At 45.5% G+C, this 24,889-nt stretch overlaps 1 protein-coding gene across 29 annotated transcripts in view; it reads right to left on the reverse strand.

The window, feature by feature from the left end:
• The window catches only part of EPB41 (erythrocyte membrane protein band 4.1), a 95,619-nt gene that overhangs the window by 38,013 nt on the left and 32,717 nt on the right, over positions 1–24,889 (reverse strand). For 28 of the 29 annotated variants that reach the window (XM_063418888.1, XM_063418875.1, XM_063418902.1 and 25 more), the window contains exons 2-7: positions 11,885–12,341; positions 8,975–9,205; positions 6,526–6,630; positions 3,464–3,506; positions 1,451–1,526; positions 786–1,004 (exon numbers count right to left, since the gene is read on the reverse strand). In XM_063418888.1, coding sequence (XP_063274958.1) covers positions 786–1,004; positions 1,451–1,526; positions 3,464–3,506; positions 6,526–6,630; positions 8,975–9,205; positions 11,885–12,334 — 1,124 coding nt within the window. In that variant the 5' untranslated portion in view covers positions 12,335–12,341. Of the gene's footprint in view, positions 1–785; positions 1,005–1,450; positions 1,527–3,463; positions 3,507–6,525; positions 6,631–8,974; positions 9,206–11,884; positions 12,342–22,843; positions 22,863–24,889 lie in introns of those variants that run through there. The other variant, XM_063418877.1, reaches the window with a different exon arrangement.

Here is a 24,889-nt window from a genome sequence, read left to right on the forward strand (position 1 = left end):
AAGATGAGGAAGAGGTTTAGTTACTGTCACCCTTGAATCTGATACCAGGGAGACTCCCAGGAGCTGTTCAACCCTACCTGAACCAGACACACCTGCACAGGTCCTGCCTGCACTAGGAAACACTTAACTGCAGGTTTGTAATTCCTGGATCATCTGGAATCCTTTCACATTAGGAATTGAATGTCACTCACTAAATGTGGTAGAAGAATGCCCCAAACAGGCTGTAGGCTACAGTGTGTAAACAGAAACTAGATCAAACTATAATCCACGATTACATACATTCCAAAGAAATACCAATTAAAAAAAGGCAAAGGACACGGTTAAAACAAGTAAATTTTGCATTTGCACATGAGCCAAACCCCACCTGCATGGCTACTCTGTGGGGAAAAAAAGCACTTTTTAATAAACAATTGCAAGACTTCCCATCTGCTTTCTAAAAACTTTTTTTCTTCTTCATGCAGGAAATAATTCCTGTTTCTAGAAAGATTTTGTCCTAAGTAAGATCTTTTGTTAAAAGTTAATCTTCACAGAATCATCATAAAATCACAGAATGGTCTAGACTGGAAGAGACCTCAAAGATCACCTCATTCTATCCCCTCCCATGGGCAGGGGCAGCTTCCACTAGACAAGGTTGCTCCAAGCACCATCCAACTTGGCCTTGAAGACTTCCAGAGATGGGACAGCCACAGGTCTTCTGTATCTCACAGAGGCGGAGAAAACACCAGAAAATCCTATTATCTCCCTTATTTCATGTCGCTTTGCACGAACAAGCCACTGTGCCTTACCTATATGTTTTATGAAGCTCCACAACCTTTTCTTCAAGTTCTTTTGTCTGGTTTGGGGCCAGTTTGAACTCAGTGATGTAATCTGGGCCATGGAGATCAGGATCATAGTCTCCCAACTCTGACTGGACCGTGTAGGAACCCAGCAGAGCCAAGGTGGCAAAGGAGCAAGGCAGCCGCCCTTTAAGGATGTCCTGTCTAAGCTGCAGACACAGGTAATACCTAGGGGCAGAAAGCAAAATACTATTCACAGAGAACAGAGAGAAGTTTATGAACTTGAGGATCAGAGTCTCTTTTTTTATGCCACTGATGAACACATGACAATGCCTGTTCCAAATTTTTACTTATTCCCAAGTTAAACAGCATGGAGGCCTGGGGGATTCAAGGTTACGTCCACTCTGCAAAGGGAGTAAAAGACACTATGACCAGAAAATCCTGGCTCTAGGTAAGAATTTACTTTTCCATACAAACATGCACATGGCAGAATTATAAATGTCACTGCTTTACACACGGACTCAAGACGAGAGTGGGAGCGTCCTCACATCCACTAAAAGCAAACCAAACCCCCTCCAAATGGTGAAGACATTTGATCTCCTTGCTGAAGGAGGGAAAAACACCCAAATATGAAATTCAGGAGAACACGGCCATAGGATTCCCAGGTAACTCACCTGGTGATGTCCTCTGTTAGCTGGGCAGGATCTGGTGGATAAAACTTGACATTGAAGGTAAAATCCCAGGGGCCTCCTGCAATGAAAAAGGGAGAGCTTGAGAAAAATAAACACACTGGGACAGCTTTGTGATGGTCAGTAGATATCAAAAAACAGCTGGGAATATCCAAACTGATCTTCAGAATTTAGCAGATGCAACACTGATTTAATACTGCTGACTCCTACAGCTGGCTGCAGCTTAACACCTGTGTAAGTGTAAGATATGATTTCATTTACAGCAGATAAGAAAAGCAGGAGAAAAAAAAGCAAAGCAGGGAAAATCACCTGGATTAACCACAACTTGTGGCAAAAAATTAAATTCATTGCTAAGAAGCTCAGTAACTGGCATGCTTTTTCATTGACTGAAAAGAGATTCATGAAGACAGGTCAGGCATAGGCTGTAAATTAATAAATTAGGATTGATTTACTGCCTAACCTAAATTCCGAAGTTCAAGGGAGGCTGCACTAAGTCACTCCTCAGCCTAATGCACTGGGATCAGATGGTTAGACACAGCTTAAATGTAGCCCAACACAAGCATCAACCTCTGGATGAAGACAGAAAGCACCAGGATAGGAAGAGCTTTTTAAGTCCAGATCTAATTGCTTTAATACAGCTTATTGCAAACCCTGTATAAAACCATTACAGACATTAACTGAGCCATAATGCACATAATCACACAAAGAATTGGCATTATATATGGTATGGACAGCCCAGATGACACAGCTGAAGAGGTAACTCTCTCTTTTCCTTGAAAATAATCCCATTTCCAAGCAGAAGATAGTCTTGACTGAGTGGCTGTCATAGTTACATCTCCCCATGCTGTGCCCTTTAACACTAGTTCAAAATAAGACTTACTTCAGAAAAATAAGATCTACCCCTGCACTTGCTCAGACATTTATCCCAATCTCACACAGGGAACAGGGGGAATGGAGCATTCCTGAATTTACTTCTTATACAATGCCCTAACTGAGATTAAACATGAGGCACATTGTTTTTATCACACATGGTTCAAAATAAATGATTCCAAGGTGACAATGAAGGGAGCAGAGGTTACCTAAACCAGCACACACTGGTGTCCACATGTTCATTTGTACATACAAAATACCTTCACTTCAAGTAAAATCAAGTAATTTGCCATTTAACCCATGCCCAAGAGGACCAGATTTTACAGCAGGTTGCTGTTCTTTACACTCACTAGATGAATTTTATGGATGGAGCTGCTCCTGCCCTTCACATGCACCCTGCAACCGATTCCAAGAGAAGCTGGTAAGACCAGGAGCTTTCCCTACTCCAGAGCCTTGTGTTTCCTCCGTAATCTGAATTCAATACACACTTTGTCCTAGGCCTCCCACCAAAAGCATCCCAAAACCAGTATTTTCCTTCCCAAAACTTCCAAAGACTTGCTCCCAAGAGAAAACAAGACTCTAAAACATATTTAATTTTGACATTGCCTTCATCTTGAGCTAATTCAGTGCTAGCAGACCTTAAAACACAACTTGAGAGAGCATCTGATATTTGAGCTGATATTTCTCAAGCCATTTATCATTCCAGTGCCTCTATTTGGACCTCAAACAGCCTCAGAGCTCATAAAACCTTGTTCCACCATAAAATTCTGCTACAGGTCTTCCAACCTTCTCTGGGATTTCAGTAGTTCCCACTGACACCCATTTTCCTATCCTCCAGCAAGGAGCACATCCCCACTTCAGCACTGCACTGACAGTGTGGCTTTGCTTCAGGCAAACACACCCCAAGCTGTTTTACCAAGGAAATTACCTTTTTTTCCCCCTAAATCTAGAGCACCTCTAAGTCCTTAAAAAGGACAGAAAGGATGCACAGACTGCTTGAACCTGTGCTGATCCCTGCCACCCACCCTCACTTGACCTCTTCCCATCCCTGGGCCCCCTGGATGGCTCACCAAAGCCACACTGGGAAAAAACACACCCCTACACACTTGATAAATTCAATCTACTTACCATGAACCTGCTTTTTTATTTCTTTGGCAGGATCCAGCCATGTCTGTAAGAGGATAAAAACATTCACAGTTTACCAGACATTCCAGAAACACCACAGAAAGCTGAAAATTATTAAAAATACAGGAAAAAAAAAAAAGAAAATAAAAAGGACAATATTTGACACAAAGGCAGCCATGGAAACTGAAGAGATGGTGCATTTTTCACTACTTTTACTCCAGACTGTGGTCTCAGTGGGTTTATTTCCAACTATTCACCTACCAGAGACTCTTAAGGGAGGCAGGAATAACAAGGGGGAAAAATAAAAGCAAATTATTAGGGCTGCAAGAACAGAGCAACAGGTATGGCCACAGCTACCAGGGGCACTCATACAACACCTTTTATGTTCTCCAGAACCTTTAAAAATAGGTAAATAGGACAGATACATTAATTTTAAGCACCCTGTCTCCTTACTTACCCTATTCAGATCAAAGATCACCAAGACTTTCTATTATTAGCTATAGTTTTCAATGACCTAATTGCTGAAATACTAGTAAAAACACCCAATTCCTGAGTAAGGCTGGAATTTTTTACAGGAGTGTGACATAAACTTCATTTCTTTTAACTATGACTCAAGTTTCTAGTAATTATCTGTGCTACAAATTTAAAAATATCTTTTTACCCCTCCTCTGTAATTTAGGGTTTTGTGGGATGGTGGTGCAATTTAAGCCTCAAAACACAATTCCTGCTTTTTCCATGGTCTGTTTTTTTCCCTTAGCAGGGGGCAGGGCCTGTGCTGCTGCAGGCACTAGCACTGGGCTAGCAACCCTCCTGGAGAGGTTACATTTAATCACCTCTTCATTTTCACCAGCTCTGAACAGGATTTAGGCATCCAGGTCTCCTGAGGTGAAGGAATTAACTCATTGAATCCCTCAAACTAATCTCTCCTGACCAGAAGGACACGTAACTTCATGGCAGGGAGACAGCAATACTTAGATTTAATCTCCTCTTTCTATACGCCTGCTCCACTAACATATAAAAGCAGAGATACAAAATCCATTTAAAAGGAAGATTTGCTGCCTTTTTAGGGCCATAGCTTGGAGCAGAGCATCTCCACAGCTGAGCTGGTGACACAGCCGCTTGTTACTGGGGTGAGCCCAGGGTGCAGTCATGCATCCCACCCTGCCTGATCCAGCAGACAATGATGGGAACAGCAATTAATGACACTTTTATCCCACTGAGTTGTGAATCAGTGGGAAACAATCCTCCCTTTCACAGCAATGAGCTCCTTGCTGCTCCATGGTGCCCAGCTGCTTCCAGCCACTGCCACAACTTCCTAATCCCACTGTCACCCTCTGCTATGCCCATGTAAGTAATTACTGGTCCTCAGAAAGTTTATTCCCTAAATATCAAGGTGGGAAATGTCACATACAACCCTTCCCTATCCAGGAATACACACGTGTCTCTCCACTTGCTCCACACAGCTGCAAGTGAGGTGCAGGAGCTCATCCTTGGATCCTATTACCACCATTTTACCTGTGAATCAGCAACTCTGTGGAGGTCTTGTTTGAAGTTACAGCAGGAGAGAGATGAAGCTTCAGGTTTCAAAGTTCAATGAAACATAACCAGAAAGATTTTTTTTTTAAAATAATGGATTCACCCATCAGAGCAAACCAAACACTAGCTTGCTCCACACTGGAGCTGAACAACCCATGAACGGTGGCCTCATCTGCCCCAGCTTCCAGCTCTGGGACACAGATCTGACAAAACAATCTGTTTTCAGGCCCTACAGTTAAAAAGCTGCACAACCTGTCAGCCCTTGAAGGAGAGAAGGGAGAAGGTATAAGCTTCTGCTTCCAGAAGAATCAATGTCAAAAGCCTGGACACGAGAAGAGCAAGTCTGAGGGTCTGGAGACCAGAGAACCATTTAGGAAAAGCCTTTCAAGATCATCAAGTCAAATCATTATTCCAACACTGCCAAGGCTAGCACTATGCAGTGTCTTCAAGTGCCACATCTGTATGTTTTTTGATCACTTCCAGGGACAGTGATTCCACCACTTCCTTGAGCAGCCTGTGCCAAGGGCCTGACAACCCCTTCCAGGAAGGATTTTTTCCTAATCTCCAAATGCAGCAATGAGCTACCCACAGCACAGGCAGAAGAAGCTGAGCTGCTCCAGTTACACTCTTTTTGCTCTAAATTGGATCTGAAAGTACACCTACCCCTCCCTCTTCAAGAAGAAACTGATTTAAAAAAAGTCCTCTGATATAAAAAATATCCAGGTTATATACATGGAAACACATTTTACATCCAAGAAAACTGGAAGACACCAGAGACTGTAAAACAAAGTAGGAGTTCTGCCTGTCTCAAATAGTGTTTTCTTGGTTGTTACTTTGCCTGTGTATAAAACAAATTGAAGTATTTAATGACAGACATCTGTCAGTCAGTAACCTGGCCACAGGGGATTGCTGCAGGTGAAGCAGAGGAAGAGTCAGAATACAGACCAACATAACTGGTCTAAGGAACATAGAATTGGGCCCTTCATTTCAATTACCTCCCTTTGTGGCTTTATCAAATAGACCTTGTGTAATTGTTGAGTTAAAGGGTAACCACGGTTTTAAAGGGTAAGACACTGCCTGAGTCAAATCAAACAAAGACCTTAAACTGAAACCACGAGTAGGAGCTTTGGTATAGAGTCACCTCTGTTGTTCTGCAGAGCAAGGGTTCAACTGCAAATGCTCTGGATGCCTCCAACCAAACCTTCCGAACACTGACACCAGTGCCAGGGCAGCCTGACTCCTTTCACTTTATCACTTAACGACATAATTTTGCAGTAAACTAATATAATGACTTTTCTCCAGGTGAAGACCCAAGTTCACTAAGGTTCATTCTATGAGCCACATAGCTTTTCTACTAAAATCCACACTCCTGTAGTCATTTATTCACCATTTCTTCCTGTCTGGTGACCTGCAATCCATGTTTAGGGAGGACACCAAAACAAGTTTGAAGAGGAGCTTCTGCCCTACTTCCTGCCCTGGGGAGATGATGCAGAAAGAGCTGAATCCCCTCAGGGCCAGGAGCTGCTTACCCTGCAGGTTGGTGTCTCCCATATGGCCAAACCAAAGTAGTCTTCTTCCAGCAGATTGAGGTGGTCACAGACTTTTTTAAGTAGATCCTGTCCCTTGGAGTGTTTCTGCAAACAGACAAAGAAATCCTGTAGGACAGGGTTGGGTTTTGCCTATCTTTGTTCACAGCAGAGGAGAGGAATGGAATAGGATCAAACCACACTGCACTATCAATAAGGGGGAAAAAGGGTCCTGAGTAGCTTCAGATCATATCTCTTGGCTGTTTCAGAGCAAAGACTCCTCACAGGAAAGGGCAGCAGACATAAAAACATGGAGAGGCAACAAGAACCACAGTGGGTCTCTCTCTTCCCACTAGCTCCATGTCTGAAAATCCCACAAAGCTGGACTTCACAACACAGCTCAATAGACACCAAGGATCTCTAGAGGTTTTCCCTCCCAAGGTACATCTACAGTGTTGGTATCTCCCAGGTTCAGGCTGCCAGACGATCAGGTATGGATCAAGAGATGAAACTGCTACAACCTATACACTTCAGGGGCAACCTGACTTTTCTTAGGTTCAACAAAAAAGGCAGCAGCACATAACCAAAGCCCATGATTTCCATGATTTTTCCATCACCCTGCTCTGCTATGAAAACCAGCTTCTCACATCTGCTTCATGTGCCCAAAGCTGCTCAGCACACAGCTTCCTGCCTCCAGAAATAAACTTTGAGCATTCCCATTTCCTCTTTTTCTTTCCCCCATATCCTTCAGAAGTAAACTGGCCCAAGGAACAGACACTCCTTTAATCCAAAAACATGAAGGAAAACACCTCTGAGGCACAAAACTATGGCAACCAGAAGCAGCTCATTACATTGGATGCTCTGCTAGAGGAAAGTGCAGCTCCAATGACGCAAAACCAGCTTCACTAATGCCCGCAGCTCTCCTGTCAGTCATCTCTGCATGGCAACTGCTCCAAGACCCCTGCCTTGCTTTACTCCTTGGCTTTATTCAAGCCTTTCAGCTCTCAGGTCCTTTGTGCACACATTGTGACTCTATAGGTAACATAATGTGTGTGTTAGCCTGGTTATTCCTCAAGGAATTGGCACTGATATAGGAAAGAAAAAGCTTCCACGGCTGTCAGTCAGAAAGGATGCCCAAAAGCACTAATTCTCCTTCAGTAAAGGCATTTGTGCTGCTCTTTGCCTACACTTTTGCAATTCCTTCCCAATTAAATCTTAATAAACTCTCAAAACGCCAGAGAAAAATTATACTGGCGCTAAAGGCAAGGGCGCTCCTCAAATTTAGAGGGTCTCACTGACACAACAGCCCCCCTAATCCTCTGCAGTGCCCACCACAACACTCTGGACCTACAGAGAGACATTTCTCACATCCTGCTCAAGTCAGCACCTCCCATGGCTCTCCCTCCAATAGTGTCTATGACGGCATCCAAAAACATCACTGCAGCAAACCAAGGCACAAAGCCACGGCAACCAGGATTTGGGGAAGAGATCCTTGGGGCTGCACAGTCTCCCTGGCCAAGGGGAAGGTGATGGGGGCAGTGATGCTCTGAGCTGATCCCAGGCAGTACCAGCAGTGCCATCGTTACACAAATACTCAGCACTGACCTACTTGCCCAGGATCACCCAAGGTGACTGCTCCCACAAGGAGCCCTGTGCTCAGATACCCTCTCCTGGCCCATTTACCAGCAGGACTAAGGGAAAACAAGCTGGTGGAAGTCTGCTCCAGTGGTAAGTACCAGATCATTAATATTCCGGACAAGTACTTCAATATTAAATAGGGATTTATGCTCACTTTTTATTGTCCTGACAGCCTTGTGAGAGAATTGTGAGAGAATGTACAAAATAAAGGAGAAAAAAAGCTCTTAGATGAAGCACTTAGATGCAGTGCTCTAAGTCAACATAAATTTAAATTGTTTACTGGAAATATATCCAACTACAGGCTAAACACAGTGTGTTTTTCTTTACATCCAAGCACCAGGAGTTAAGTTAACCAGCAGCCCAAGGGGTAGAGATACCTTGGGGGACTAGAAAAGCACAAATCAATTTTATACAACTCATTTTATTCAAAGCCAAGGAGACAAAAGTTAGACAATTGCAACCTACCCCAAAAACCTAAACTCTAGCCTGGGATACAAATGAGAGAGATTGTAAACAGCAAGTAATATAAAGTTTGGGTGTTCTGGGTTTTTTTCCAAACTTTCACCCACCTTTACAAAGTAAGGCACCCTGGAATTGTTGAACAATAAAAAATAAAGATTCCTAGTACCCAGAGGTTTTTACAACACATTAAATAAGTTGTTATAGCTTACAGCAGGCTTGTTCTGCAGTAAAACCTGTCATGTAATTCCCTGGCAGCACATTAGGTCCCTATTAAATCGTGTTTGTGGTGATTTTTCAAGAGAAGCAGAAGGGAGAGAGATGAGAAGCAGAACCAAACCCCCGAAGTACTTACATCCACAGAGCACTCAAAAATGGTGTCATCCAGCAAGCCAACTTTGCAGTACATGTTTCTGTGTCTTTTCACTGCTTTTTGGACAGCTTTCAAATCCTTGTCTGCTTTAGCCTCCAGAGACTCTGTCTTCAGTTCTGGCTTGGCACCCTCTTCCTTTGCTCCCCCTCCTTCCCTGTCCTCGAGGTCTCTTCCCTCTGGCTCCTGGTCGTCCCTCCTCTCCTCCTGAGCAGGCTGAAACCCCCAATTTAGAGGTATCAAACAAACAAACAAACAAAGCAGGCATGGAACAAGCATTGCAGGGCTAGGATCTCACTCAGAATTCATTATCCCACTTTAACCTGTAACCTCCAGGACCTGGAGCAGCAGCTGGGGTGACCAAGGGAATGGTATTAACTTTTAGAACTCTTCCAAGTACTTTTCCAGTTTTCATTTTGTAAAGGATGTAATAAAAAAGAAATAAGTTGATTAGAGAAATCAGGGTAGATTACATCACGCATTCACAGTGTTAGTGACAGTACCTTCTGGACTGGGAAAGTTTTTTCCCTCCAAGGCAGGACCCCCAGTGCTCCCACTGCCACTCTGGCATAGCTGTTGTAATGCACCGGCCCTTGGTATGGCAAGTGGGACATGTTTCAAACTGACAGAGGCTAGATGGGATATTGGGAAGAAATTCTTCCTGGGAGGGTGGGGACTGCCTGGCACAGGCAAAGAAGCTGTGGCTGCCCCTGGATCCCCAGAAGTGTCAATGGCCAGGCTGGACAGGGCGTGGAGCACCCTGGGATAGTGGAAGGTGTCCCTGCTCATGGCAGAGGGTGGGATGAGATGGGCTTTAAGGTCCCTTCCAACCCAAACCATTGTGGGATTTTATGGTAGCAGTGGCACTAAAAGGAGGGTCAGGGCTGAGGTTTCCTGGCAATTGGAGCTGACCAAGCATCTCTCTGCCACCAAAAAGGGAAGCCAGCCTCCACACCACTGTCCCTTTGCCTATGGAAGCACTTTGCAAGCCAGTTTAATCCACTCAAATAGCAGAAAGAGATGCAGTTTGGGGACAGGAGGAAGAAGGAAGATGGTTTTATTTTTCCTCTGCCACTTCAGCAGGTTAAATGAGTTCACGGCAGGCCGTGACGATGCTGGAAGTACAGAGCTGCAGGAGTACAGAGCTGCAGCAGAGGAAGAGCAAAACCTTGTCTGTTCAGCCCATCATATCTCATGAAATCACACCCAGGCACAAATGCACAGAGGTATTTAAAAACTAAATAATGTCCACAAGTTGCTGACTTCTGTTCCAGCAGAACTGGGGCAACTGGGAGCAGGGAATCAAGTCAAAGCTCCTAATGCCCGTCGGTCAGCATTTATCAAATTGCAGCACCTTGCAAATGCTTTCACAGCAGAAATATCTGCCGAGTGTCACAGTTCAGAAAGCCACTGACAGTGATCTAAAATAAGAACTAAAAACAAAACAAAACAAAACAAAACAAAACAAAAAAAAAAAAAAAAACAACCACCACAAATGCATCATCTAAAATGAATGGCCCATGAAGAAAGGCTGGGATGCAAACTCTTACGGGCTCAGGAACAGCAAATCAGAGATAAACAGAGAAAGAAATCATGCATTAAAAAAATCAGAATGGTTTGGGTTGGAAGGGACCTTAAAGCCATCTCACCTTCCATTAGACCATGTTGCTCCAAGACACATCCAACCCGGCCTTAAACACTTCCAAGAACAAGTTCCTCTTGAAAATACAATTTCTGGGCTGAAGGTGCCTGAAGACCTCCACCTCTTCCCCATCCTGCTAATCCCAACCCTCAGAGGTACAAAACATGAGCAGAGATCATCCCATGGTCTTCAGATGTTCAGAAATTTGAGAAAAGAAAGCAAAAGCTGTTACCTACTACCTTCTCTACAACTTTGTAATTTTAAGGAGGTGGATTTACAATTATTGCCTACTGGAAATGCTTGAATTTGTAAAGTATTGCTACAAAACTGAGCATTTGTGGATATCTGGAGCCACTCTGAACTTAAAGCAGAGGGTAAGAAATCCAGATTTCACCCTGTCTGGCTCCAGCAACACACACAGGTTGGTTGGGATGAAAGAAATTCCCAGCTGAGGAGAAGGAATACCTACCTTTTTCAACTCCAGGTTCAAGTAACAATAGAGCTGTACCTACCCAAGGAGGAAGAGAGAGAACCCAGCACTCCCAAATCAATAACCAGCCACAGCTCAGTGAATGTTCCCTGGAGGCGTCTCTGCCTCAATTTCTAGTTTAAATTTTTAAACTTTAAATTTTGCATGAAAAATGACCCTGGCTGGAATGAGTAGACATCAGACACATCCCAGGGGCTGGGCTCAGCCCATGTGCAGTGCAGAAATCCCTGTCTACATGATGCATAAGCAGAAAATATTTATATTTGGCAGGCTCAGCACTAGCCCAGACCGAGCAGATGACCAAGTCCTAAAATGTGCTTGTGTTCCTTGAAGTTGAAGAAATACATTCCCAAATCCATGTACTGTTGTAATTTCCACCTTGGGCCACTGACCTGCCCTGATCCTGCTCACACCAAGGACATCCTGATCATCAACCCTGGTTTTGAACCCAATGAATGTGAACCCTCTGTGTTCTGTTGTGACATCCCAAGCCTCAGCAAAGCAATGATTCAGCACAGGGTATTTTAAATTATGCCATGGAGTGTGACCCTAATTTCCAGAACAGGTACTTTGCAGGTGTCATGCAGAGATGCAAGAATGGGAAGTACACAATAAAACAGGGAGCTGACAAGAGCCTTTTTGGCGTGTCATGACCTTTTCTGGTCAAGCTCACCAGCCTGGGATATGAAGTTACTATAGTTCTGGCTATAAAGACACATTTTAAAGGAGCAGGGAGCATGTCTCACGTAATGGGGTGTTTTACCTGTGTTTCTGCACTGCTCAAGGAATGGAGATCCAGTGATGGGTCGGTTTTGAGCTCGGGCTCAGGAGCTGCAATCGGGGCTTTCACCAGGATGTCTTCATCAGGGCTGGCTCCTAATCCTGCATCCTGGTCACCTCCTGCCTGTTTAGGAGCATCAGTGTCTTTGTCCTCTTCAGATACCTGAGACTTGGGCCTCCTGAGGAAGGAGGAGAAAAGGCGGGAGAGACCCCGGCCCTCAGACGTGCGATGTTCTTTCTTGCTCTGCTCCTCGTGCGTGGGGGTGTCTCCGTTGGAGGCCTTCTGCCTCTGGGGCTGTCTCTCTGGTGTTGGTTGAGCCCCTTCCTCCTGGGAAGCCTCTTGCTTCTGTGTTTCAGCAGCTCCTTCCTCCTCCTTGGCTTGCTGCTGCTCTGAGTTGTCAGCGTCGGCTGCTGGGCTCTTTTCTGTTGTCATGATGATGCTGTATGAGAGGAGCAAAACTGCTAAATCAAGAGGTTTCCAATACCTATATCTGACTGAGCTATTCAAACCAACCACGAGCAGAGACATGCCATGTTCACCACTCACACTACCCATAGGGATCATCCAGTCCAACTCTGAAGTGAACGGCCTGTAAGGGGATGAAACCCTGGCTGACTGCAGCCTACACAGTCAGCAAAAGCAAAGTCATTCTTTTTTGCTACAGTTTGCTTTGGAGATAGTCTTTAAGGTCCCTTCCAACCAAAACCAGTCTGGGATTCTATGATCTAAAACACACCAAACCACACTGCTGGGGACAGGACCCATCAGTGTTGAGCAATTACATTGTTCTGCACCAGATGAATCCAGGGGAGCCCAGCAGGCTTTGGGATTCACAGGATATTTGCACTACACACTGGAAAAATGTCAAATGAAAAGCATTCCAAACAACATCCATAATAGAGAGCAATTTCCTCAGAGCTTGTGCTATCAAGCTGATGCAATGTTTATTTCAACTTTAGCCTGGGCTGTTGACACAGAAAGATGGAAATCACATGAGAAGAATATCTATTGAAGGTATAAAGAGGACAGGACCCAAAATAATCATGCTTTAGAGGGAACAAAACTAATCTTTGCACACAACATCACATGTATCCGCAGCAATAAACTGCCACTGCTTACACTGAGCAAATAGCACATAATCCAATATGCCTCAATCTCCCAGCCTGAGCCTAAATGTATAAACATTTGCCCAAAATACACACTTAAAAATTAAGACACATTCCAAGATGTCACCCTCCTTCATATTATTGCAATCATCAACTTTAATTTAACTCATCCTGATTGCTAAAAGAACCAGAGTGCTTGAAGGAGAAAAGCCCTCACAGCTCTTTAAAGGACTTTTCCCTTGTGTTTAATGCCAACATTTCACATTACTTCTAATGCCATGGTTAAATCAGCACAGCATCACAGACCTTCCCTGAATTTGTTTCTGTAGCAACACAAATTTCCTGACGTTACAGAGTTTGGTTTGGGTTTTTTCACTTGGACTCAGCTCCACCAGACAGCCTTGGGGACGAGCTGCAGGGCTCATTTTAGCATGGTCTCCTACAGAAGCAGAAGACAGAATAACTCTCCACTCACCATCTCCCCTCTGTGAGCTGCTCTGGGTATTTCCAAACCCAATGGAGTGGCAGAGGCCACTGAAACAGCAGCTTCCAACCTGCACTGATTCTTCAAAGTTGTTTCTACAGGCACCCAAGCCAAGAACCTGCATCATGAGCACCAGATGGACCAGGGACGCTACAAAGCAAACAGAGTACTCAAACCCAGATGTGTCCAGATGTGTCTGCAGATGGCAGCATATGTGTGACTCGTCCTTGCAGCTCTCACTTCTGCTCCCCTTCCTCCTGCAACCCCTTGCCACAGATGCTGCTGGCCCCATTAGCAACCCACAGCTCTTACTGCAGAGAATCCTAGACACCATGCAGCTAATTTCTGCTCTTGTCAGATCTCCAAGAACTCCTGCAGATGTCATAAGGCAGTGAAGAGGCCAAGGACTCTGTTCAGCCAAACACCCATCATCCCAAACCCACTGCGCCAAAGACCAGAGCAAAGCTCCCAATGCCTCAGCACACATGGAATGAAAGGGATGTTCTGCAAGCCTGTCCCACCACAATCACACACCAGCAGCCAGCTCCCTCTGGCACTAGCTGTTGGAGCAGCCTGCTTTGTAGCTGCTTCCTACTGTGTTTGTTTTGAATAAATACATTCGTAGGAATTGTTATCAAAATGTACAACCTTGGATGAGTTGCTCTTCAAACCAAAAAGGCAGAACCAAAGCTTTGGAGATGACGTTGGTGGGGAGGGCACAGCTGAGGAGCAGCTCTTATCAGCTGCAGGAAGCCCCAGGGACAATCCACAAAGGAACATTTCCTCTGGATGTACTTTTCTCTCTTTAAACACCAACAACTTGGAACAAGATTTGTTGACTTGTTTACAAGTTGACTTGTTTTACAGCCGCAGTCGTGGACCTTTCCCAGTTGCAGGAAGGTAGGTCTGGCTGGCGATGAGCAAACATCTCCTTGTCTTTCCTCCATCCCCCGAGAACCATGGTGCAGCTCAGCCACATCCCCTTAGCAGCGCTGGGGATGCAGAGATGGGCACATAGGAGCCCTTCTTTTCCCAATAAACATTTCATAGCTGCCAGCACCTATAACTCCCTGAGTACAGCAAACATCTTGCTGTGAGATCTGAATGCACTGCTACAATGTGTGGGGTCCTGCCCAGCTCCCTCCCTTGGAAGTTTTATGCTCAGAAACTATTTCTCATAAATTCGTTATCAAAAGCAAAGAGATTTGTAAGTAACAAAACTGAGAGGTTGTCCCCGGAAAGGGGTGGAATGAGATGGTCTTTAAATCTTCTAACCCAAGCCAGTCTGTGATTCTGTTATTATACAGGGAAGGAAAGGTCCTTTCCTGCAAGGAGATGGACGCCAAGTGGTGTTTTGTTTCCAACCCAGCCCACAGCAGAGCAGATACAAAGAGCCAGGTTCCCGCTCCACTGCTCTTCCACCCTTGGATAAAGCACTGCCCACAGCCAAACCACAAGCAGGGGGTTTTTTTTAAATTAAATTTTCTTCCCCTGCTATTTCTTAAGGTGATTCTGATGAGCCAGCAGGCTCCTTGGGAGCTCCGCGGGTGCTGGAGGAAGAGGCTCTGCTATTGTATGAGCACTCAAGGAGTGCTGTTAACTTTCTGCTCTGAACTGCCACATTGTAAATACTTCATTTGGGAGCAGCTTTCTTTGGTAGAGGCTGAAGGTTTGATGTCAGACAGCCTATAAAAGACAGGCTCTTCACAAGTCTGGAGTGGAGAAGGTGTCAACACTATGGAAATAAGCAAACTACAACAAAACTCAGATATGATCCCGGAGAGAGATTTTGGAGTAACAATCTCCTCAGAAAGGAGTACAAATATGTATTTATATCTAAGTATTTTTAAGCTGGAGAACATCCTCCAGATATGAAGGCTTTGGCAACAGGAAGCAACTTGAAGAGAAAGGTGTTAAATGTTTCCACAGCAGAAAACAGGCTTTGCTCTGCTGAGGACACCTGCACCATGGGGTAACCACCCACTGGCAACATTCTGCCTCATCTGAAACCGAGCAGCCTCCCAGGGAGGACCTGGACCTCCTCAGGAATGTCGGTGCTTTGGTGATGAAGTGGAATCTCCACAGATCTTTTCTCAGAAGGCCTCAGCAACTCTGAACACGAAATGTCAAAGCAAACCAGTGCAGGGGCACCTCCTGAACCTGCTGTACCTGCAAAGACCCTACAGACCCCCAACCTCAGTACTTATCCTTCTTTCTGGCCAAGGGCACAGCTGTAGAAAACTCACAATATCTCTGTGGGCTTGGTGTAATTCATACACACTCATCCCTCTTTCCTGCATCAAAATCTGTGAAGCAAAACAGACTTAAAAGGAATGCAAGTGCTCATTGCTCATCCTACTCCCATCATACATAGTTCAATCACAAAATCATGGAATTCTTTGGGTTGAAGGGGCCTTAAACTCATCTCATTCCAACCCCTTGGCATTGGCAGGGACACCTTCCATTAAACCAGGCTGCTCCAAGCCCCATCCACCCTGCACTAATTATCTGGCAAGCAGATAATGGCTAAACTCAGTTTCATCCCCACAAGGCTCCATGGTTCTGCTCTTGCAGACGTCAGAAGACAACCACAATCTAAGCCAAACCATCCTCATTTTCCAGCCTGCACTGACACACAGAGATTTATCTAAAAGATTTTAGAGTAGCTCAACACACCACAATAGCTTACTGTTGAGAAAGCCTTCAACCCTCAAGAGAAAGCTAAATTCCTTCCTTATGGCACCTGAGCTCTGGAAGGTTCTCATTAAGTGATGGCACCTGAGTTCCCTGGAAATGACAGCGCTGCTCGTTTGGGCTGTTCCATGATGAGTTATACAGGCTCAATGAAACAGGTATGTCTAGACAGGTGTCTGTCATCCTCTCCTACCTGTCAGCCTACTTCAGTCTCTCTTATTTAGGCACCCAGTAAGTTTAGTGATGGTGAACCAAACCTATGCTGAAGGAAGGAAGGGTTAACTAAAAATCAGGAAGAAATTCGTGCCTGTGAAGGTGGTGAGACCCTGGCATGGCTTGCCCAGAGAACCTATGGCTGCCCTTGGATCCCCAGAAGTGTCCAATGCCAGGCTGGATGGGGCTTGCAGCAACCTGGGATAGTGGAAGGTGTCCTTGTCATGGCAGGGGGTGGAATGACACAGGCTTTAAGGCTCCTTCCAACTCAAACCAGTCTGTGAGTCTGTGAAAAATCTAACTTATCCCTGTTTCCAAGCCTGGAAAAATAATTTATGGCTTATGTCATAACTTACTTAATTCCCAGTGGCTTTGTCTTTCAAAGAGAGAAGAAAAAGGACTGTCCATGGGGAAGGTTCAGTTCTTGGAAACACACTGTCTTGCAGAGATGCCCAACACCAGATAACGGGTGGGACAAACTATCTTGACCTTCCTATGCAAAAATGTGTGGCTTCACTGAATTCTGGTGCTCCAGGAAGAGCTGGAGACAACGGTAAGACAGAAATTTCTGCTAAAAATAGGCAAAAATCAAATAGTTTCAGCAACAGTGTGGTGGGTTTTTTTAAAATTAGTTTCTTCCCATTTCATAATGTGTGTGAAAAGCACATAATTCACCAGGGAAACTACACAGAATGCTGCCTGAAATAGAGCACACAGCCTGAAAAATCAGTTTTGTCAAGACCTGGTGCACGTGCAAAAAAAACTGTGGGTGGGAGAGGAGGAAACTGCAGCTGCCACCAGCACAACTCGCTCCACGTGTGTGTTATATGTCCTACAAGTGATTTTTACTACAGTAAAGAAAACACTGGACAGAGCTTGAAGCCACCTCGTCTCATAGAAGGTGCCCCTGACCATGGCAGGGAGGTGGAATGTGATGGACTTTAAAGGTCCAAATCAGTCTGAGATTCTATGACCATAGAAGAGAGCTGTTTGCTTGGGGCTTTCAAACAAAATAAGAAATGCAAACACAATAAAATAAGATTTTCAACAGAAATTCTCTATAAAGACTCAGAACCTTTCAGAATTTTTTAGTACATTTTATTAGAGGATTAATTAGAGCTGACATTTTATAACCCCTCTGAGAATCAATATGGCTCATCTTCCTGTGCTGGTACAAAAAGGATGTTGTCACTCAGCCTGACCTGGAGGGTAACAGGAGACTTCAGGAGCCTCATTGAACAGGGAAAAAACAAACAACCACCCAACACAACACAGATGGCACGTTACAAATGCCTGGCTTTAATTCTCACCAGACCAGCCCTGGTAATCTACTGTATGTCGGCAGCAACATGCCCCTCTCTCATCTCTTGCTATCGTACAGCTTTCCTATTTAAATGAGGGCAAAAATAGTAGCTCACCATCTGCTGAAAGCAAATCATTTATGTCAAATTGAAGACTGGGCTTATAAAATGACCTGACTAAATGGAGCAGTAAGTGCATTACAACCATAGGGAGCTGAGAACTCCTCCTCTGTATCCTCAAAAATCCTCCTGGATGCTACAGAATTCCTTACATAGAAATTCATGGGCTTAGCTCATTGGTGAACTGCTGAAATTTAAATGAAAATATGTACTTGTCACTGGGGCCTTGTCTACAGCAATGGCTTTGGAAAAGCTGCCCGTGTGGGACCTGTCTGTAAAACTCACTTGAACTTGAAGCAGTTGGATCCAGATCAGAGATGGAGATGGAGATGGAGATGGAGATGGAGATGGAGATGGAGATGGAGATGGAGATGGAGATGGAGATGGAGATGGAGATGGAGATGGAGATGGAGATGGAGATGGAGATGGAGATGGAGATGGAGATGGAGATGGAGATGGAGATGGAGAAGGAGATGGAGATGGAGAAGGAGATGGAGAAGGAGATGGAGAAGGAGATGGAGAAGGAGATGGAGAAGGCACATGCACCAGACTGCCAGCAAAATCAAGCTGCTCATAGACAATGCCTCTTCCCATTGCAACACAGTAGTTTGCTAAGAAGACTACAGAAAAGCATCTGTTTGATACAAGTGCAGTTTCCTGCTCAGTAGCAAGCAGTAACTCTTGAGGCTCCTTCCCCTCTGCAGCAGAGGCCAGAGCAGGAACGTGGTTTGGTCTCAAACACACAGTGTCTGACAGGACTGCTTCTGCAAAAACAAGCCCCCAAACCCTCCTGGAGGACCACAGGGGCTCAGCCTGGCAGGCAGCAGTCACTCCAAAACCCTCCTTAGCTGAAAGAGCCATATCTGCCCGACCCGGCAGAGGGAGGGAGGGAGGGAGGGATCCATCCAAGCTCATCCCCACCCTGTGCGCAGTTCAGCCCCTGCGTGGTGCAGATAACATCCTGGGGCTGCTCCCTGCACCAGCCTCCCACGGAAACAGGGAGCACGGGCACCCGGCAGGTGCCAGAAATCTGTGCAAAGAAAAGCAGTAGGAACTGTGCTTACAACAGCACCGTGAGTGAGCCACTCCAGCACAGGGAGGCAATGGCAAGGACAGGCTCTGTCCCAGCAGGTCACTCCATCACAGCCACTCCCGACTCCACACCGAAGGAACACCCGCGGTGGCTATGACAGCACAGCAGAGATGACACTGCCACCACTGTGTGTGACGATGGCTCTCCCTGCAGCAGCATTCCACTTGTTAAAGCAACAATTCAACAGAAATAAGTAATAGCTCTCCATCAGCTGACCAGGAGGATTTTTGCCTGAATTATTCATAAGGTGTTTTTTTTCCTGCCTGAACACAGATGTGTTTACTTACACTGTGCCTCATTTACACTCAAGGTTTAACATAACTGAGCTCATATTCTTTCCTTACGGTTTCCCAAGAATGGGAGTAAAGCACTTTTTGCTTTTGTTGCTTTCCTTTTAGTTGCTTCCAAACCAAAGCTATAATTAGAAGCCCAGAGGGCCCTGCACGCTCCTTTGATAAAGAGCTGCCTGCTAGATAAATATCACCCCTGCACACACATACACACACACAGAAGCACCTGCCAGGATGAACCGCTGCTACACCAAGAGCCAGAGGAATGTTTGATGCTAAAACCTCTTAACAGGCTCCATCACTGACTGCCCCACTTCTCACACATGGGCTACTCCTCCCCTGCGTGCCAGGGACATCGCACTTAAGTGCTTCATTTGCTATTTCACGGCTATAATGCAATTTGCATTCACCCAAGTGCCTCAAATACATCTGCCGCACCCTGGTACAACGCCCCAAATTCATTAAAAATAACCATAATCATGCAGTTATTCTGATGTTATTAGCACACAAGAAACACACAATATTTGAACTGTCTGAGAGAACCACTTACAGGAAGGGCTGGGAGAACAAGCGCTAGGCTTGTTCGCCGCCGAGCCCTCACGAAAGCTGGCTGAAAAAGCTGGATGAAAATATCTTCAACCCTGGCTTTCAGCTAGGCTTACTGCTTAAAAATTGCCATCAAGTATCACAGAATCCTAGAATGGTTTGGGTGGGAAGGGACCTGAAAGCTTATCTCATTACACCCCCTGACATGGACAGGGACAGCTTCCACTATCCCAAAATGCTCCAAGCCCCGTCCAACCTGGCCTTGAACACTTCCAGGGATGGGGCAGCCACAGCTGCTCTAGACACCATGCCAGGACCTCCTCACCCTCCCAAGGAAAAATTTCTCATCATTATCCCACCTAATCCTGCCCTCAATCAGTTGGACAGCATTCCTCTTTATTCTCTTGCTATCTGTCTGTGTAGAAAAGCCACTCTCCCTCCTTTTTATAATCCCATTTAGGCATTGGAAAGTGCTCTAAGGTCTCTCTGGAGCTTTTTCTTCTCATGGCTGAATACCCCCAACTCCACTACCTTAAGTTGATTCCAAGACCTCTTCTCCTGACAGCAACACTGCAAATATACTTAATGTAAAGGCAACATCATTCTCCCTCCCAAGAGCCTGCAGTGAGGGAAACTCCCAGGACATGGTGCCAAATCCAGTGGTGCCTAGGTCTGCAGCAATGTGGTTTTGTGCTGTTTTAATGAGTTTTAAGAAGTTGTACCAGTTGCCAGGCTGAGTTGACTTACCTGGTTTGCTCTCACATGCTCACTGTCACCATTGAGCAGAGAAATAAGGGTTGCAAGGCAACTAAAATTACCCTTACAGTAATTATTAGCCTGAACATTGCACTTTTAAAGATTAATGACTATTACCTAGAAGTGCAGGAAGGCACTGGCCAGCTGCAGATCATCTACTAAATTCCTCAAGTCTTAGTTTTCTGGCCAAGCCCAGTCACTTACACCTGCAGAGCAACACAGAGGATGAAGAAGCTGGAGATGTCCTCAGCATCCATCAGCATGGAATGAGCCAGATCCAACACAGACATGAATGCCAACTCTGGAGACACAACTGGGACAGCAAAAGCTCCGAGGAGCCCAAGGGAATGAGTCAGTGAGCAGGGGGGTTGTGAAGCCGAGTTTCATTGGGTGGGTACAAACATCGCAGGTATCAGCACGCAGCAGCCTGTGCTGCTCCTGAGCTGGGGCAAGGCTTTGTTTCAGGAAGGCCCACCCCTGTCTGAAGTCTCCTCTTTCAGGTCTCACCATCCCATGCAACAGCACAGAGAAGAAGAAATCCATTCCCATCACAAAACTTGAGATGTAAACTCCCAGTATCACCAAAAGAACCCAACCCTCAACAACTTGAAAATTCACAAGACCAGGCAGCTTAGTTTTAGAGCTCACTAAAAGCTAACTGACATCCCCCATCAAAAGCAGCAGAGCCCACTCCAAGCTGGCTGCAGCTCTCCAAGGCACATAGCACTAGGGAACGCAAACTGCGATGCTGCTGACCTTGCCTCAAGACTGGAAACAGCAAAGCATCTTCTGTGGGCACTGTGCACAGCAGGGAGATGAGGAGACACCTCCTCCAGAAAGCTCCCCTCTTTTTTAAAAAATATTGCAAGTGACAGTTAAACTCTGCACCACTCCTAGAAAAAAATCCCATGGGTATGATCCTCCTGCACATCTGCAGGCTGCTGTCTATGCCCTCGGAGAGCAGGCAAACATCAGAAAACCTGGGAGTAACCATGCTCCCGAAAGACCTGGTCCACAGGCAACAGGCAGAAAACTAGTCACACAGCTGTTCCCCCAAACACTCAGAGCCAGGAGTCAGAAGCTGTTTGTAAAGCCTCAAGGTACTGACTCCGCTTGACTGGGATAAACTCCAGTGCCACCAGGACTCCAGAAGGATGTTGCCCCAATGAATGCAGCACCAGAAGAACACTGCATGTCCCAGGAACATGCTCAGACACTTCACCTCCACAGGGATAGTTTTCTTCCCAGCTTTCCTGCTCATGATGCTCAGTGACCACAAAGTCACCCTTGACCCTGGGGTGGCTCCACAAGCCAAGTAGCAAAGGAGAAGATGGTTCCTGGAAAATCACGGCAGGTTTTGCAACACCTCCCACACAAAGGATGTTCTCCAGAATCCCTCCAGGGATCCTGCACCACAGGGCAGACAACACCCACCTGGAGTAAAAAAAGCAATGGGTGCTTGGATTAATGAGACATCCTTTTTAGCAGTCCCCATTCCATAATAAAATCATTCTCCTCTTAGGAAGGCTAGGGAGAAGCCCTCAGTGAACACAGCTTCCTAATATTTCCATTGCACAATGTTCTTTGTCCTCTATTTGCACAATTTGGCCTGTTTTGTGCATGCAAAAAGCACCACAGGGATGCCTGGAGGTTCTGTCCTGAGTCCTCACACACATCTCGCTTCTACTTCTATACAACGAGATCCCACAGCACCATTCAGAACAGCCAAAGAGTTAGGGATGGGTACTGAGATGGTGGGAGACACCAGGACACCAAACTAACATGGGGTGACACAACTGTCACCTTCCCAAGGCTGCACTCCAGCATGGCTTACAGGGATGAAAATCCTCTCATCCCCACCAGGAACAGGAGCCAAACAGAAGGGGAATGTGAAACAGCAATTAAAAATCATCATGTGCAATCAGCAGTCAGTTATGGGCATGCAGCAGAGCAGCTAAGTCCTATTACCTCCCAGAGCTGCTCCTTTTGTGAGCCAACGGACTGCAGCAGAACCACTCTCATCCCCCAAGACTCAGCCTCCAGTCATTTCCAGCAGTCTGTTTTTCCCATCCAGCAGTGAAATCAGGCAGTTTTCGTTTTTAATCCCCTTAATTAGGGGTGTGCAGCAGTCATCATTCCTTAATTACATCCATTGACACATCTGATGCAACACATTTACAAACAACCATTTTCACTGAAGATGGCTTTGAATCAAAATTGCTGTCGAATTCCCACACTGGCTGTGCAGTGTCACCAACAGGGAGAAGACACAACATGGTGTTCTGGATGATTTAACAAGACACACAGCTTGGAAATGTTATTTTCATTAAATAATCACCTGTTTGTTTGGCAGGATTCAGGTGACTCCAGAGCAGAGAAACCATTGGCAGTCTGAGGCTTTGGAATGGGAGTACGGCTCTCAGAAGTTTACAGCAAAAAAGTGACCATTTCAGGCAATCCTCTCAATACTAATCCATGGGATGGAGGGATGGCATTTCAGTGTCTATCCTGATGATTTTGGTCCATTACCATTCAGCAGCTCAGTTAAAGGCAGACAATGGGGATGCTCCATTTCATCTGCTCAGCTGTCAGGAATCCCTTTGATACTCTGGGAGAGCAAACACCCAGTGAGCACTTTATTACCCCCACTTCTGCTGCAGAACAAAAATAATGATGCTGACACCTTCTGCCTGCCCACACAGCCATGGCAGCACTATCCCACAAGGAACCTGTGCTCACTCCTGCTTTGAATTACTGCCCCAGATCCCATCGTGATGCACTAATGGCTCACCAGGGCACAGCAGCTGAGCTCCAGCTGCCAGCCTGGCCTACAAGCAGTAGGAAATATCAAACAGGATATTAAACACCATCATGGGGGGAAGGGAGAAATCAATCTTTGATTTAAAGAATGGGATGGAAGATAAGATCATATTGTGAGGGTTTTTTCACCACTGGTGACCCAAGTAAAGATCCATGCTGGTTCCTGCAGCACCCTCTGCTCAGCTCCGTCATCAGCCCAGGGTCACTGCAATTATTTTCATGGAGGAAATGAACACAAACACTGCTTTCTTCAGACTACAGAAAGGAAAAGGAAGTTGTGTTCACCCTCAGTGCAGCAGGGAGTGGTCAGAAATACACTTTGCACCCACATTCAGGGGCTGTTTGCTCATATTTTTGGTTGCCGCCCTCTCTTCTGTGCTGGATGGGTTGGTGTGGGAGGCTGTCATGGGTTGTGATTTCACTGAACAAACACCAGCACAGCCACATTCCACTGGCTCTCAAGAGGTATTTTCTACTTCTTCAACACCCACCTTTGCCACCCAGCACACCATAGCAGGGTTAGTGCTGAGTATCACACTGGTGCTCCTGCATGGCCTTTGTGTTTCTGAACAAAATACCGCAGCACCTTCCCCTCCAGCCACATTTAATCCTGCTGATCCAAACACTGCTCCACCCAGGAGCTCCACGGACAACATGCACTAAAAGAATCTCTCCTACCCTCCTCTCTGGCTGCACCAGACCTGCTCTTCCTTCTATCATCCCTGCTCTTTCTTCCACCACCCTGATTCCCTCCAACCTTCTCCCCATTTAGAGGGGCTGCCAGGACCCTCTTCCCAAACTCACTCTTTTCTGCCCAGTCCATTCCCTTTTATCCTGTGTTACAAGCCACACTGGGAGAAGTTGAACGTCCCTGGGGGCATTAAAGGGAGCCTGGGCTTGAACTCAGGTGGGCATGTGTGCTGGGGAAACTGGTGCAGAACTTGGAAGTTGTAAACCAGCTTTCTCCACTCCCACTGGTGCCAGTGCAACCTGCCATGGCACAGCCAGGACACTGCTGGCCACCAACCAGCTGAGAAGACAATAATAAACTGCTTCCAACTGTTTTAACATTGCAGTATTTTTAAATAAATAATGAGCCAATAAAGACAGAAGATTTTCTTTAGTAGGGATAAAGCATATGCAGAAAATTGTAGGTGGTTTAAATTTCTCACTATTAAATTGTACATGGGGCTAGTGGTACTTTCTGGATAAGCTACTGGCCTTATATACACAATTTAGCATCCCACTGATACTTATTTTCTGAGTTAGGTCTCAAAATCATCCTTATTCTATTCAAAGTGTGTGCTTGTGTGTATGCACGCAAACCCTCAACAATATAACAGTGGTAGGAACAACCACATGTTCTTTTGCAGAAGCTTTGCTTATTTTTCCCTTTTTTATATTTTAATCCCAGTTGTGCAATTGCTTCATGCACAGCTGAAGTAACACTGACCCCAAGAGTGCTTCATCCAGCTGAAAGCTACACAGGCTCACAGGGACTCAGTGTAGCTCAGATATTTATCAAGTACCAAAAAGCAACAGCAAATTTAGAATAAACCATATT

Source organism: Prinia subflava, chromosome 24 (genome assembly GCF_021018805.1).
Source record: "Prinia subflava isolate CZ2003 ecotype Zambia chromosome 24, Cam_Psub_1.2, whole genome shotgun sequence".
NCBI lineage: Eukaryota > Metazoa > Chordata > Aves > Passeriformes > Cisticolidae > Prinia > Prinia subflava.